This window comes from Alosa sapidissima, chromosome 1 (genome assembly GCF_018492685.1).
Source record: "Alosa sapidissima isolate fAloSap1 chromosome 1, fAloSap1.pri, whole genome shotgun sequence".
Classification (NCBI taxonomy): Eukaryota; Metazoa; Chordata; class Actinopteri; order Clupeiformes; family Clupeidae; genus Alosa; species Alosa sapidissima.
This window is the reverse complement of record NC_055957.1, coordinates 51,720,818-51,736,135: the sequence shown is the minus strand read 5'-3', so window position 1 is coordinate 51,736,135 and position 15,318 is coordinate 51,720,818. Positions and strand designations below refer to the sequence as shown.

The 15,318-nt window shown below is 41.9% G+C and overlaps 1 protein-coding gene and 1 pseudogene across 1 annotated transcript; one reads left to right on the top strand and one right to left on the bottom strand.

Annotated features, from left to right (window-relative positions):
• Positions 1 to 2,618: 2,618 nt before the first annotated feature.
• On the bottom strand, positions 2,619 to 2,733 carry LOC121684331 (annotated as a pseudogene).
• A 5,447-nt stretch (positions 2,734 to 8,180) lies between these two features.
• LOC121720969 (cysteine/serine-rich nuclear protein 1-like) lies at positions 8,181 to 15,013 on the top strand. Its single transcript, XM_042107519.1, has 5 exons — positions 8,181 to 8,372; positions 11,130 to 11,335; positions 12,021 to 12,283; positions 12,576 to 12,887; positions 13,096 to 15,013. Exons 2-5 carry the CDS (start codon positions 11,149 to 11,151, stop codon positions 13,993 to 13,995), a joined length of 1,662 nt encoding a protein of 553 aa, XP_041963453.1. The 5' UTR covers positions 8,181 to 8,372; positions 11,130 to 11,148; the 3' UTR covers positions 13,996 to 15,013.
• The last annotated feature ends 305 nt before the right edge of the window (positions 15,014 to 15,318 follow it).

The window sequence follows — 15,318 nt, the reverse complement described above, 5'->3', positions numbered from 1 at the left end:
AAAATCCCCCCAAAAAACTCTGATCTTGACTTTGAGTTTCAGTGGGAGAACAAAAGTTATGTCTATATTATTGTCATATTAGATTCCAATCCCTTACAAAAAGTGCAGTTATAGTACTACAGTACAATGCAGTACAATAGTATTTTCTTTGCAGTACTAGACTACAATGCTGTTTTTTCATGTCCGAAATACTGCATTTCCTGCATAAGAGCCATATACTTCCTCCAAAACTGCAGTTTTGACACTTGAAGTAATGCAGCTATTGTAGGGGTGTCTGGTTGATTTAGGCTAATGTTTGATGAAGTAATAAATTAAATAGGCTATTTCAACTTTTAAATGTGAAATAGCCACTCTAAATAAAAGGTTCCTCTTTTGTCAGCAAACACAAATCGAAATACTCTATTACATGTAGTCTATCTTGTGTGTTAGTCTAATTGCTCAGTAGCCTATGATAAATACACAGTATAGGCTAAGCTATCTACAGTATTCATGGGTTTCATCAGGTCCCTTTCCACAGGTGTATAAAATCAACCACCTTAATTATCAATGCAGACTGCATGTGGTGCTTGATTAATACACCTGTGGAAAGGGACCTGATAAAACCTATGAATAAGTAGGCTAGCCTAAAAATTATCCTATTCCGCATATTTGTTCATAAGTAGGCTAGGCTAGGATATGGATTCACTTACCGGTAAATTGAGGACAACATATGGCAGAAACCCCAGTGTGTGGTGTGCTGTAGCCTAAATGGCTGGCACATGAGAGCATGAAACTATCGAAACTAAAATGCCACATGGAAACAGGGCACCCCTGTCAAAGTCAAACCTGTCGAGTACTTTGAAAGGTGAAATCAAGATTTGAAGACTTCACAAATGTAATGCCAAATATCCGCATGTTCCGAACAGTAGGCTAGGCCTACACGTCTTCCAACACTAGAGGGCGAGAGAGAACGGCAAATGAAGAGATCAGCCAGTACAGCAGCGCACTCCAGCACACAGGACTGGTGTTCTCACTCCTTATTCAAAATACAGTCTCTGCAGAGAATAACTTTATTTTGAATGAATCATAATTCCATAGGCCTACAACTATCCAATTCCTAACTGTGTGAATGTGCCATTCAAGGGGAGCTCTAGCTCATGGATTTTCATCTGACAATATTCAGTGTGTTTTTGTCTGCCTTTTACACAGAATCTTGCATAAAAAACAATGCTAGTATAAATTATATAGTATTTTTCTCATATAATTTATAAAAGGCAATCTGCATAATGTGTTTTGCACCAACACCTTTAGCTATATATCGGCACAGATTGAAATGTGTTAGACAGCAGAGATAACAAAAAGCACCCTGACACAGTCTCTAGTTGGCTGGGGTGTGAACACTGGGTTCTTAGTCACCTCTCTCACCAAGATCCCCCTGATTGATCAAATTTGGCTTGTAGAGTCTAAAAAGAGCTCCTACTGAAGTGATCCCTGAATTAACTCCTTAAAATAAAATAAATTATTCTTACTTACCCCCTTAATCACAACAAATAAAGGGAACCCCTGAATTGACACCGTAAGTGTAGATTAAGGGCTCAAACCTTAAAATGGCATTTCAAGGTCAAATTAAGGGCCTGTTTTACAAATTAAGGGCCATTTAATATAAATGAAGTGGTTTTGGTATTTTTTTTCAGGGGTAATTTAAGGTAAATTTGAGTACATCACATTTTAGTGTATCCTGGTTGTTCCAAACTTTGGCCTCTGTGGTCTGACAACCCTTCAGTGCAGCAGGCATGTGTGTGTCATCATGTGTTAATATGGTGTCTGAATACTTTACATCAATGTGATATTTCAGTTTTTGTTAATAATTTTGTAAACATGTCTTAAATCTAATTTGCACTTTCACTGTCATTATGGGGTATTGAGTATAGCTTTAATTTACTTATCTTAGGCTGTAACATAATAAAATATTAAATGTGTGCACAGCTGAACACTTTCAAACAATTTCTGCTATCTGTAGTTAAACTACACTAAGCATGCCACAAAGGGCAAGAGTGAACAGACAGTTGAAGATTAGCATCAGATAAGATCAGACAGTCACCAAACGCACATGCCATTGCATAACAGCCTTGCAGTTATTCCTCTGATACTAAAACAAAGGCAGCTTGCTTGCATAGAGAAAAGACTTATGTTTGCGATCTGGGTTATCAGCGTTACTCACACAGCTGTAGGTATTTCCCCACCAGGCATGCAGACAATAGATACTGAGGCTTGGCCTTAGCTGACGCAGAAAACATCAGCTACTCTTCCTGGGCTCCACACACAAGATATAACAAACAAGAAACCAACATACAAGACAACAGATATAAGTATATATACTCTTTTGATCCCGTGAGGGAAATTTAGTCTCTGCATTTATCCCAATCCGTGAATTAGTGAAACACACAGTGAACAGTGAGGTGAAGCACACACTAATGCCGGCGCAGTGAGCTGCCTGCAACAACAGCGGCGCTCTGGGAGCAGCGAGGGGTTAGGTGCTTTGCTCAGGGGCACTTCAGCCGTGCCTACTGGTCGGGGTTTGAACCGGTAACCCTCCAGTTACAAGTCTGAAGCGCTAACCAGTAGGCCACGGCGGCCCCATACATTATTAGACAATAATTGACACGGCTGCCCCTCGGGTAGAGGACGTATCAGATATTAAACTGATAAGAACAGATACTACACTTGATCTTAGCCAAAAGGCCGAGAAGCGATATAAAAGATATAAAAGCAGGAAAAGAATAGATACTTTTCCTAGAGTCCACACAATACATATAACAAACAAAACATCAACATACAAGACAACAGATATGAAAACAAACAAAAGAAAGACAGGAAAAGAATGAATAACTAAACCTTAAAGGGGGAGTTAGTATACTGGAGAAAGATTGATGATATTTTAACTCAACTGAACCACCAATCCAATACACCTCTACATTCAGTGCTCTTGATCAGTGTTTGTGCATTAGTTCTGCTGTCCCTTAAACCGTTCCCACTGCCCTGATGTGTGCCAACTGGTGTTTTTTCAATTCATAAATTCAAAAAACGTTATTTATCTCCGAGGGGCAATTTCCCTATGCAGGCATAGTGACATATAAGACATAACACAACATATAAGACATGTAAGACAGGACAAAAGAAAGGACAGGACAGACAGGGATGTAAAGGGGGGGAGGGGGTTAGTCCCAGGAGAGGGAGGAGGAGGGGGCTTGTAGCATATTCAAGTTCAAAAGGCGAATAGCCTCAAAAGTAAAGGTGGCCTTCCTCCTGTTAGTCCTAGCCAGAGGACAGCGCAGACGCCTGCCAGAGGGCAGCCATTCAAAAACTCTAGGACATGGGTAGTGTCTTCTAAGATGCAGATGGCTTTCCTTAGTATTGCCTTGTCGTGCAGTGATGTCAGAGACTGAAGAAGGTGGCCAATGATTTTAGAACATGTGTACACAATGCTCTGGAGGTGTTTCTTATTTTTGATTGAGAGGGAGTGAAACCATGTAGATGTAGAAATCAATCATGTAGATGAAAAGGTCAGTGTACTTTCAATAAAGGAGGTGTAAACAATTTTGAGAATCTTCCTGCTCACTCCAAAAGAGTATAGCATCCTCGAGAAATACTGCTGTTGTTGACATTTTTTAAGAATCACCACTAGTCAAAACGCAGTTTGTCATCATTGACAGTGCCCAGGTATTTGTATTCATACAACTTCAGCTGGTTCCATTGATTATAGTTGCAGTCCTCCATGCTTGGTGAAATCAATGAACATCTCCTTGGTATTTGTACCATTTAGCTCCAAAAAGGAGCTATCAATCACACCATTCCACAAACTCACTAAAGACAGGCCTGTGATCTTGGACAAAACCAGCAAGGAAAGGAGAACAGTGTCGTTGGCAAACTTCACTAGATGACGATCGGCTAAGTAGTGTTTTGTGTGTAAGGTGTGTGTTTATTTCCTATTTACAGAGCCAGGGTTGCATGCAAAAAAACTGTTTTTTTCTCCCAGCACAAACACAGATAAAGCTCAGCTGATATTCACTGAATGTGACAAAAAGTGTATTGGCTAGAATAGCTAAATATCCCTTTAGAGTGATAACCATATGGTTACAGAAAGCAAAATGATGATGATGGATCATCCAAACCACTTTTTTTATTTAAATTGCCCACTTTTTTATCAAATTTTATTAATGAATCCACACAACAGTTTTAACCATTGTTAAATGAACGAACATAAGAGTTGCATGATTTGCAGTTTTCCGAAGGTTCAGAGGTATTTGGAGGCCAGCAGAATGAGCCTGAATCAGGTGGTGTCTTAGATTGGTGGTTGTTGCCTTTCTCTTCTCCCTGTAGTGTTGTGCAGCGACTATGATTCCGCAGTGCAATTTCATCCATAATGAATAACAGGCTAGTGCATCTGTGCCTTATCACAGGATGAGAGGGAGGTTGCAGTGTTGTAATAGTGTTGTCTCAGATAGAAGATATTTTTGTGGTAGTTGTAGCAGTGATTTTGTGTTGCTTATCCAGATGTATGCATAACCTCTTCTTTTTTTTCTTTTTCCTTCTCTTTGTGTTGTGTTGTCTTGCTCTGACTTTGTAAATTGACCTTGAGTCTGAGAAAGTTGAATTATTATTATTATTATTATTATTATTATTATTATTATTATTATTATTATCAAGCGCTTCTAAACATACTTAACTAAAGTGATCAGGATCAGCTTAGGCTCACTGAAATGAATGAGTAGCTATCTGTATTTTGCTGAATATCCCTCACCTGTTCTTGTAACATAGCAATAAACTGTTAGATATCTGTGTCATCATCTAATAACTATCTCCCTCAAAGAAAAACATTTATGGCTGAACAAGGGTGAAGGCAGAGAGAAGAGGACATGTAGTCCAGAAAGCATGCACCACAGATGTTCAACGTTTACTCTGAAAGGAAATGGAATTTTGGCATTTAAAGCATTCTTTGCTTTACTTATGTGACCTCATGACAGCCATAAGATACCAAGACATCTAGAAGTATGTAAAAGTTAAGTGGTTCAGTCACTGCTGTAGGTTGTACATATTTGCCAGACACTGTGGCACATAAGGGTGTCTGCCAAATTAATGTCCATCAGTGTGGTTGCATGGATGAGAAAGTTTAGACTGAAAATTCCAAACAGGGTGACAACATAGCACATTTTGACTGAGACAGGTTATTTGTTTAGCTCTGCTTTACCCTTTGCACCCAGTGTACACCACAAACTGAATAACTGCACACCTGGCTCAAGCTGTCACCATGGTAATGCCAGCAGAAACACATAAACAAAAAGAGGCATGTCAGGTTTCTCTATACATGACCAGAACTTAACCTCTTGAAAAAAAGTTTAGAAGACTTTAGCTGTAAACACTAGAAAAGTTGAACATTATTTGGGATTTATGGCTCTGAGCCTTGTAGCCTGTTAAAAATGAATAACATTACTTTGAGGCTATCATAGTATGCATGGTTATAAGCTTTGACTTTGCACCAATATATATTGCCATGGAAAGAAGTAGAGTAAATTCTTGTGAATGCATATTAATGAGTGCACGCATTAACTATGATGAAGTATTTGTTTGGGTCTTGACATTTCCTTGTTCACTTATCAGATTGCTCTTCACCCTGGCTTGACACTGAATGGATTACATGATACTACCTTGTACCCCACAGTGGCTGAGATCTCTCTGGTGTGTGTGTGTGTGTGTGTGTGTGTGTGTGTATGTGTGTGTGTGTCTTCCTTGGACAGGACTGAGGGAAGAGAGGAATTAGGGCAGTGCTTCATGTCTGCCTGCAGCTTTGTCAACTTTGATGGAACCTTACAGTATGTAGGCCACTGCCGCACAGCACAGATGCAGAGCCTGACAAAGTGGGCCACAAGAGCTGGTGGCAGCAACCTAAGAGAGCCAGCAGAAGAAATGTAGGTTAACAGACTGAATGTTACACAACAGCCCCGTCATTTGCTCAGTGTTTATCTACTTGATGAGTGTGTGTGTGTGTGTGTGTGTGTGTGTGTGTGTGTGTGTGTGTGTGGGGAGGGGGATGGGGTCTGATAACTTTCTCTCTCTACTTAAAATTAGAACTCAACCACACTAGTTATTAAGACACTTCTTGTGAGACACGCTACATTCTACAGTAAACCAGAATATACAGATATTGGAATCACACAGGTGATTCCATTTCTCGCACCATGAATCACACAATCATATAACATTTCTTAAATGTGTTTTGCAGGATTGATGCATCTCTATTTTCTGTGCCGGCCAAAAGTAATACAGGTGTAACAGAGGTCGTAATTCGTCCGCCACTCAAGGCCCTCGAACCCACCACCTTGACACACACCGGCATGGGAGTTGAACGCTAACCACTGAGCTAAAAGCCCACCAACTCAACGGTCAGAAGCGTTCTTAAGGTTAGGGGTGTGAGGATTTACACGCGCAACTAGCATGCTAGCTCAGTTCGCCTCCGTTACACAGGCTCATACAAAAAAGATGTTGAGTCTTGTCCTGGTGCTGATGAGCAGGCGGTGGTGTTAGGAGTCATCCTTCATTATAGTGCATAGGTCCGCTGTAAACATTGTATGATAGGCCCAATTTGTCATCAAGGCTGCCCTACATATTTCCAAAACATGCATACCTCTGTTCTGAAGCACTGATTGCAGTGGTGCATTCTAATGTTGCCTTGAAATGGGACAGTAAGTCTGGCCGGCAAAAGGAATGTGTTGGCCTACTTGATATGGGTCAGACTCACTCATGTGAATGCTCAGAATTAAATATGTCAGCTGAGAAATTCGGAGGTGACTACAACAAGACTATTCAAATGCTAAATAGCTGACACAGTATCACTACGATAAAGCTGCTAACCTGAGGACTGTTCTCGCATGAAAGCCTATGACTACCTCAAGGTTGTACACAGTATTGTTGGGGGTGTGTCTCGGCAGATGTTAGCAACTACCAAACAGATGGAGCGATTCACTGGAGTATGTGTGTTCTGCTGGGTTGAGGAAGTGTGCCTGTGATTGTCTGTTTGTGGGGGGTGGCTGCTGGACACACAAACAGACAATCTTCAACAAGACCTTTCCATTCCACTCACTTTAGACAGGTTTGTTGAAGACATCTTCCTTAAGTTCCTGTAACTATTGGCCCATGAAACATGTGGGCGCCATTGCACTTCAGATGGGTTTGCTGGTCAAAGAATGAAGATAGGCGTTTTGGTATCTAGGGCAACAACTCCTGTCTGTGACTGGACAAATGGCTTGATAAACACAGAGTCTGGCCCTGAGTCTTGCTTCCTCTAGGCTAGACACGTCCAAGAGCACACTTACACACTTACGCATATCAAGCACACTTATTGAATGTAGGATAATTTAGTAATTTCCTTTTATGCACACTTACACACTTCAAAAAGCATACAATGAGTGTAAGGTCAGTAATTTCCTTGCTGCCAAACCAGTTCTTTTACAGGAAATATTTAACATGCAAAAAATCTTACACATATAGGCTATATATCTTTCTGCTGCTGGATTGCACTTGGGTGACATAACATGCCATTGTATTATGTGCTTCTTGCCTCTGCATTGTTGTTTTTTGTCTGCATTGCATTGTCTGCATTGTTTTTACACAACTCTGTGACATAACACCTACAACACAAACACTTGCGTTCACTCACCTTAAATTTACACATAACACACAAAAACACTATTTGGACCATCTGAATCGAGCACACAACATTTCATGTCTGGCCTGGCCATCAACCTTTGCGCTGCATCTTGATGGACATAACCTCAGGCCATACTCTTACAAAAATAACTGCAGAATAGGCTAGTAACCTACAGTGCAGTTATTTTCTGTAAGGGTGATGTTACTTAAAAAGAGAAGCGTATCACGAACTATAAAGGAAAATGTTCGTAACTAGAATGTCAAAAAATCAATGAATTAGATGTAGCCTACATTTTCTATTTGTATGTAGTATGTGCTGCTAAACATGAATGCGAATACACGCGTGTGTAACCATAGACATAATAGATTATTATCAAAGAGTATAGAAGTAAAGTTACTTCTATAGGCCTACTCTTTGTTATTATGTGTGTAACTCCTCAGATTACTCATTAGCCTACGTCAGCTAAAATACTCTAGGGGGGAGCTTTCCACTGACGATAACAGTGCGCTGCAGAACACTTGGGACAACACAGGAAACTAGCCTGCAGCTGGCAACGGACGCACGATTACTGTCGCAATACAAATATAAGTAGGCCTAGTGACATATGCCTCTAATTTACCTTCAGAGATTACTGTACAACCAGGAATACTGTTTGAGGATTTCCGTTGATGTTTGTCGGAAGCGAAGAGTAAGTAGCCTAATGATAAGTCTCGTTGACTGGTTTCAATGGATGATGTCTTCTTGCTGAATTTTGTTGCGACTGTGAACTGAGTACAAATTAGGCTAGTATTATATTTAAAAAGCAAAGTCGCGACTTTAAAAACTGGACAACGATAGCGTGTTCTAGGCCTACAGACAGTAGTAGCCTAGCATAGTTAATGTTCCTTTCTCTCCATGTTTGTCCAACAAGAGCAGCGTGGGGCATTCTACAGTTATGCATACCCTAAGTATACATTTGACATATCTTAATCTTAAAATGTCTCATATGTCATTGTTATTTTATTTAGTAATATTTGATCTTAAGTATTTAGTTATCATCTTAATCTACATTCTTTAGGCACTATCCAGTTAGTACCAGGCTACTTTGAGTGCCACCTTGATAATGTGATCAGTGCACAATTTATAGTCAAGTAGCCAAAAGCAGGATCCTGATTCATTTCATCAGTTCGTTTGTTTATCACCTACATCTGCTCATGTCACTGAAAGGGCTCTAGTCTTTTCAGAACAGGGACAGGAAGGAAGTGAAGAGTAGTGTGTGTGTGTGTGTGTGTGTGTGTGTGTGAGAAAGTGTATAATGTATTGGGTGTCAGTTCAGTGGTTTCAGGTTTTGTATTTCTTGCAACACATTCATATTTCCATTGTAAGATGTTCTTTTGTATATTACCTGTACACTTTTGGTTATCTAAAATTACTATTTTAGGGATCATTGTTTTAGTACTAACAATCATGCTTTTCCTGGGGTAGAGTATTGTTTTGTTTGTGTGCATGTGTGTGTGAGAGTGTGTGTGTGTGTGTGTGTTTAGTGTGGTGTGTGCATGTGTGTGTGAGAGTGTGTGTGTGTGTGTGCATGTGTGTGTGAGAGTGTGTGTGTGTGTGTGTTTAGTGTGGTGTGTGCATGTGTGTGTGAGAGTGTGTGTGTGTGTGTTTAGTGTGGTGTGAGAAAGAGAGTGTGTGTACAGGGGAAAGGGGGTGGGATGACCCTTTTGTTGCCTCTGTGGCCCACTCTCAGCCCTCTTGACCTGGGGAGGTGGTCCTCTGTTCCCTGCACCTGCGTTGTGGTTCCCCCTCTCTCCCTCTGTCCACTGAACCTCAACCTACCCTAAAACATCACTTAATGTGCAAACACACACAGTTACTCTGTAGAACAGAAAGAAAGAGAGAAAACAATAACTAATAGTTATTGTGCTTGTCAACATATTGCTCTAGATATCTTATTATGCACATTCTGTGTAGTCCCTTTGGTTTTGATGTGCAGCTAGAATGGAATTTCTTCCTTAGCTTTTTGTCAGTGTATTATTTATGTGACTGAAGCAATGTGTGTGTGCGCGCACACACACACACACACACACACACACACACACACACACACACACACACACACACACACACACACACAGAGGCACACATTAAGTGTGGAACGCAAATGAGTGAGGTCAAGGAACGGAATGTCTTCTCGGCAAACACAATCATGAGGGATCACATTTTTTTTTCAGTAAGCGAAAAAAAGGCTCTTGCTTATCAAAACAGAACTTTGTATTATCAATTTTCATAGCTGGACAAGCGCAATATTCCCAGCTGTACTTTTAAAATAATGTAGGCTTCTCTAGTCAAGCATGTTTGAAATGTGGAGTGATCTACAACAGTGAACTTGACCAGTTTTGCATAGGTTTCCACATATCTGGCAGAGACAGAAGGAATGTACTGGCTCTGACATACTTTCATATACTCACCTAAATGCTAGTTTAATGTAATGGTAGTGTATACACAGATATGACATCCCACGCAATAAATTAGAAAGACCTGCTTACTGTGTCCGGATGATGACGGGGAGGAATTAGGTAGAGGGTGTTTACATAACATGGGCTGGAGAAACGCAGCCGTGTGTGAAACTGCACAGATGTACCTGTGTGAAAGTGTCAGGCTTGGCCAGAGCCCTGGGCTACTCTTGTCCCCGAAGCTGCTGCTGGTCACTAGTGTGAGTGGGACTGTGCTGTGCTGTACATTTGGGCCATGCTGTTCTGCCAGGCCCTGGGCTCTTGGTCTGTGCTATGGAGTATGTAAAAAGCATATTGTGTCTGCTTTGGAGCTCCGTAACTTAGAACCCATACACATCCTCTATAACAGTTCAGCGTCCTACGAAGAGGACATTAGTCTCTCTGAGAGTTAATATAGAATATGGGCAGTGTGGAAACCTGAGGAAAACTGTGAACAAGTCTAATCTGAAGGCAGTATGTATCCGTGACTGCATGGGTATTCTTTCTGCTAGGCAGAAAGTCCTGACTTTTCCCTCTGGGCTGACTCAAGGAATTCCAGGAATGTTAATCACTTAGAAGAAAAAGGGAACCATTGACTTTGTGCCTTTGCCATGGCGCTACTCTATGTCTCCTACGGCTCTACACTGTCTCCTATGTCTCCTATGGCTCTACACTGTCTCCTATGTCTCCTATTATCAGCTACACATTTAACAACAGCAGGTCAGCTTGGATTTCTTGAAATGTCTTTTCCTGTGTCAGAAAGCTCTCCTAGAAAGTTGTCAAACCAGCTTGACTACATTTCTCTATGCACAAGACATCACTGAATGCTAGAAAAGCTGTCTGAAATGCCACTATGTTCAGCAGTTATGGTGGTGACTTGGTCACTTTTTCTTTAAATAATTCTCAACCCAGGAATGTAATATATGATTCTTGACATTAATGTAATCTCGCTGTGCTTGGTGTTTTGACAGATAAGAATTGCCAGCTGCCATGAGCAGGCATCTCAAAAGGAAATGTAAGGACAGTGATGAGGACCAGAGCTACTCCTCTTCCTCCTCACGTTCCTCATCCTCATCCTCTCCCAGTGTCTCCAAATGGGACTCAGAGGAGGAGAACTACCAGGGTGAATCCCCAGACTGGAGTCCCATTTACCCACCGCCTCACCCCAAGCTCTCCTGTGAGTGCACACACCCTTGTTGAGAGGTTATGGCAGTTTTCAAAAAATGCACAGTGATCGTGGTCTTATCAGACTCAGTGCAGACAAGTATTCATGAGGAGTTTCTGTTATCAGTCCAAAGCATTTATGTCAAACAGCTGATAAGTGTCTAAACAAAGAGATGTCTAGAGAAGGGTCTGAGTACAGAAAGTAATTGATCTCCTCTTAATAGTTAATAGCAAGTCAGTGTTGTCACTGAAAGTCTTCACTTTTAAGATGAAATACATAAAAGATCCAGTCTGTGGTATTAAGTCTTAATTAAGTATTCACTGTGCTATTCACTCACAGCTATTCATAGGAGCATATAGGTTTAATTGAATTTGATTTAAAGTTGAATTGAAGTTTTTGTTGAAGAACAGTTTCACATTTATGTATTTTACTTAAATGTGATAAAAAAAACTCTGTATTTCTATTGAATGGAATAGTGCACAAATTGGAAACAGATAATTGCTGCTGCCATCTAGAGGTAGCTAAAAGAGCTGCAACACCAATATGTACTCAATTCAACCATACTCAATTAACAGGTTACATATGCAAGTGCATACAAGCCCCACAAGTATTCATGCTGGACATGCCATTGTGTAACTTCTTTCACCCTGTTAGCTGCTAATGAAGTAAGTCAGCAGTGTCCATTTTATCTCTACAGATTCCTCAATTCTGAAGAGGACCAAGACAGCCAGGATGAAGGGCAACGTGCGCTTTGACTCGGTGACCGTGTTCCTCTTCCAGAGGTGCCAGGGCTTCACCAGCGTGCCCAGCCATGGCGGCTGCAGTCTGGGCATGGTGAGGCGGCACTTGTCGTGCCAGCGCTACAGCCTGGCAGAGCACCGGGCAGAGCAGAGACGCCAGCGGCGGGAGAAGCTCCAAGACAGGCTGAGGGAGGAGAGATTAGAGGCCCTCAAGCAGACGGTGAGCTCCCAGGCTGCAGTCCCACACCGCAGATACACCTCACATGCCTCAAGTCAAGTCAAGTCAAGTCAGTTTTATTTTTAAAGCGCATTTAACATGCACATAGTGCAACCCAAAGCCTCTGCAATGTTGTGTTTAACCAACCCATGCTGCTGGGAATGTTGAGATGCAGTTGATAGTTAACTGCATAGTTATTATTGATTTACAAAAGCAATATGATTTATATCGCATAACAACATAACAACGAGTGAAAATAATCAAATTGATACTCATTTTTGTCTCATTCCCTCAGCTGCTGAGCAATGGAACTCTAACAACGGAGGATGCAGAGAGACTGACAGTGGAGGACATTACAGAGGAGGAGCTGGCTCTAAAACATGTGGATGAGGAGGAGGAGGATGAAGAGGAAGGCTATTTGCCACACTCGTACTCCTCTAAGCAGAGGCGGAGGCTGCTGCAGCGCGCCGGTGTGCTCTGCATCGAGCGCGAGGAGAAGCGGCAGCTGCAAGAGCTGCGGCGCTGGCGAGAGGACTGCGGCTGCCACTGCCAGGGCTTCTGCGAGCCGCTCACCTGCGCCTGCAGCCTGGCGGGGATCAAGTGCCAGGTACGGCCCTGTGCCGCACACAGAGTTCACACACTGATGTGGGGGAGGAGGACATGCACCACACTGGACATGTGTTTACACTGCATTTGTTTGCACTGTTTTATATTTAAAAAAAAAAATACTGAAAAAATAAATACAGAATGCAAGTTAATTTTTATCAATGTCTTTTTTTTTGTGGTTGGTTCCTCCATTTTCTCAACTTGTGCAGATGGACCGCTCCAGCTTCCCCTGTGGCTGCACCAAGGACAGCTGTGGGAACCCTGCTGGTCGCATGGAGTTCAACGCCGGCCGGGTGCAGACGCACTACATCCACACACTCATGAAGCTGGAGCTGGAGAGACGACTGCGGGGGGCTGCGCTCCAAGGGCGGAGTCAGACTGGGAAGGATGAGGAGGAGCAGGAGGGAAAGCCTGGGTCTCAGGACTGCTGCAGAGGCTCTTTTGATGACACGTTGTCATCGTTAGAAATCTGCACAGCCCCATACTCAGCTCCTCTCTTTCCTGCCCCTGCTTTCCTATTTGGTGCCAAGCTGACCGCCGAGGGAGAGAACAGCTGCAGCAGCGACATGACGGACTCCTCCTCCTGCTCCTCTGTCCAGAGTAAGGACTCGGACAATGACCCTGGCCCTCAGTTCTGTCCCCCTCGACAGGGCACAGATGACAGAGGACTAGCTCATGTCTTGAGCTTTGGAGAGTCCGATGAGGAGTTCTCTTTCAGCAGTGATGAAAGTGACTGCTGTCTGCGTGCTCAGACTCAGCTGAAAGGGGTTGGCGGTTTTGGCAGCTTGTCCATGTCAGTGTTCCTGGATGAAAACGCTAATCAAACCGGTGCCATGTGTCCATGTGATGTGTTACCTGATACCCCTCACACTCCCTCACCATCTACTGATGAGACATCTCACAGCTACATGGACCTCAGTCTGTCCTCAGACTCTGACCTGGACTTTTTCAACAGTCTGCATGACTACCACTCTAGTCCAGTCCACAGCCATCTCAAGGAGCACAGCTATCTCAATGAGAACGTTTTTTGCTTGGCCAATGGCCCTAGCTTGCCCCAAGGGGAAGATCTAGGCACTCAACTTCTAGAGTCACTAATAGGAGTTGCATAGTCTTGGCGGATAGTTTGTAGCTACATCAACCAACTACCTAACTATCCTATAAAGAGCAATATTTATGGCAGAGAGTATATTATCCCTTAATATATTATGTACATAATCATATATTATGTTAATATATTATATTAAGGTGCTCAATATGTTTAAAGGATATTCCTTCACTTTTCAAAATAAAAGGATGTTTTAATCCTGTCTTGTTATAACATTAGCACCAATTTATAGGCCTAATGATTACTTTTCACATCAAGACAGTTCTAGTCTATATTGCTATACCTTCCTAATATCCTTTTTTCAGTTTTAATGATGCACTGGCTGAAACTCAGGGACTTTTGCCATTTCACACCTTGTTATTGTGCAAATGACAGACATGACCATCAATCTGTTCAGTACTTGAGTCGACATTTATGGTACAGCAGTTGTAGTTACACATTCTTCCTCTAAAGTTGGGTAGTGTTGGAAAACAGGCGCAGGCATTTTCAGTTGTGAGGTCTATGTTGTCTGTGTTGAGGCGTCCATGTCTTCTTACATGTGCTGAGTTTAGTATTACAGAAGGAGCAGCTCAGGCCAGAAATTCGGGGCTGATAGCCACGAAATAGCGCGATTAAAGTGAGATTAAGCCCCAGAAGTGATCATTGGGACAGGATTAGCCCTGGCTCACTCCTATTACCACGCCTTTGGCGCGACAGTAGGGAGCCCGCTAATTAGTGTACCTTTATTTTGCCATTTCATTCTATGCTATCTTTATTATGGTCTTATTACATAGGCTGAGCTTTCCATTGACATATTTTGTGTGTGTTGCATATACTGTATTTATGAAATTATACTGGAAATTAATTGTTACTATTGTATCCAGTATGCCTTATTTTATTTTATGCATCAATGTGAATTATTCTTACTTCGCTGCCTGTGCATAACATGTTGCTTTTTTGTAAAAGAAAAACTTAATTAATATGTAAATGTTTTGAATGAGTTATTTTCATTGTCAAAATTCTTAATAAACTACTTAAAGACACATTACCTGTGACGCATTGTGAAAAAAATAACAAAATCCGTAGACTACGCTTACGCCAGGCGCTGGTGAGGGGTCGGAGTGCAAAAGGGGGCGGTGCAGCCATCCTCAAATACAGTTTGTGCCCTCTTCTCTTTGTGTGATGGTGACTGCCACATTATGTTTGTATGTGTTGTGTTACTGTTCCCAGGAAAGGGGCCTTTGCCTTTCTGTGAGGGCATCAGCAATAGACTGAATAATGAATAGCCTATTCCCCTCTGAACATAGTAGGCTAGGCTAATGACAGTGATTTTGGCAAATTTATTCAT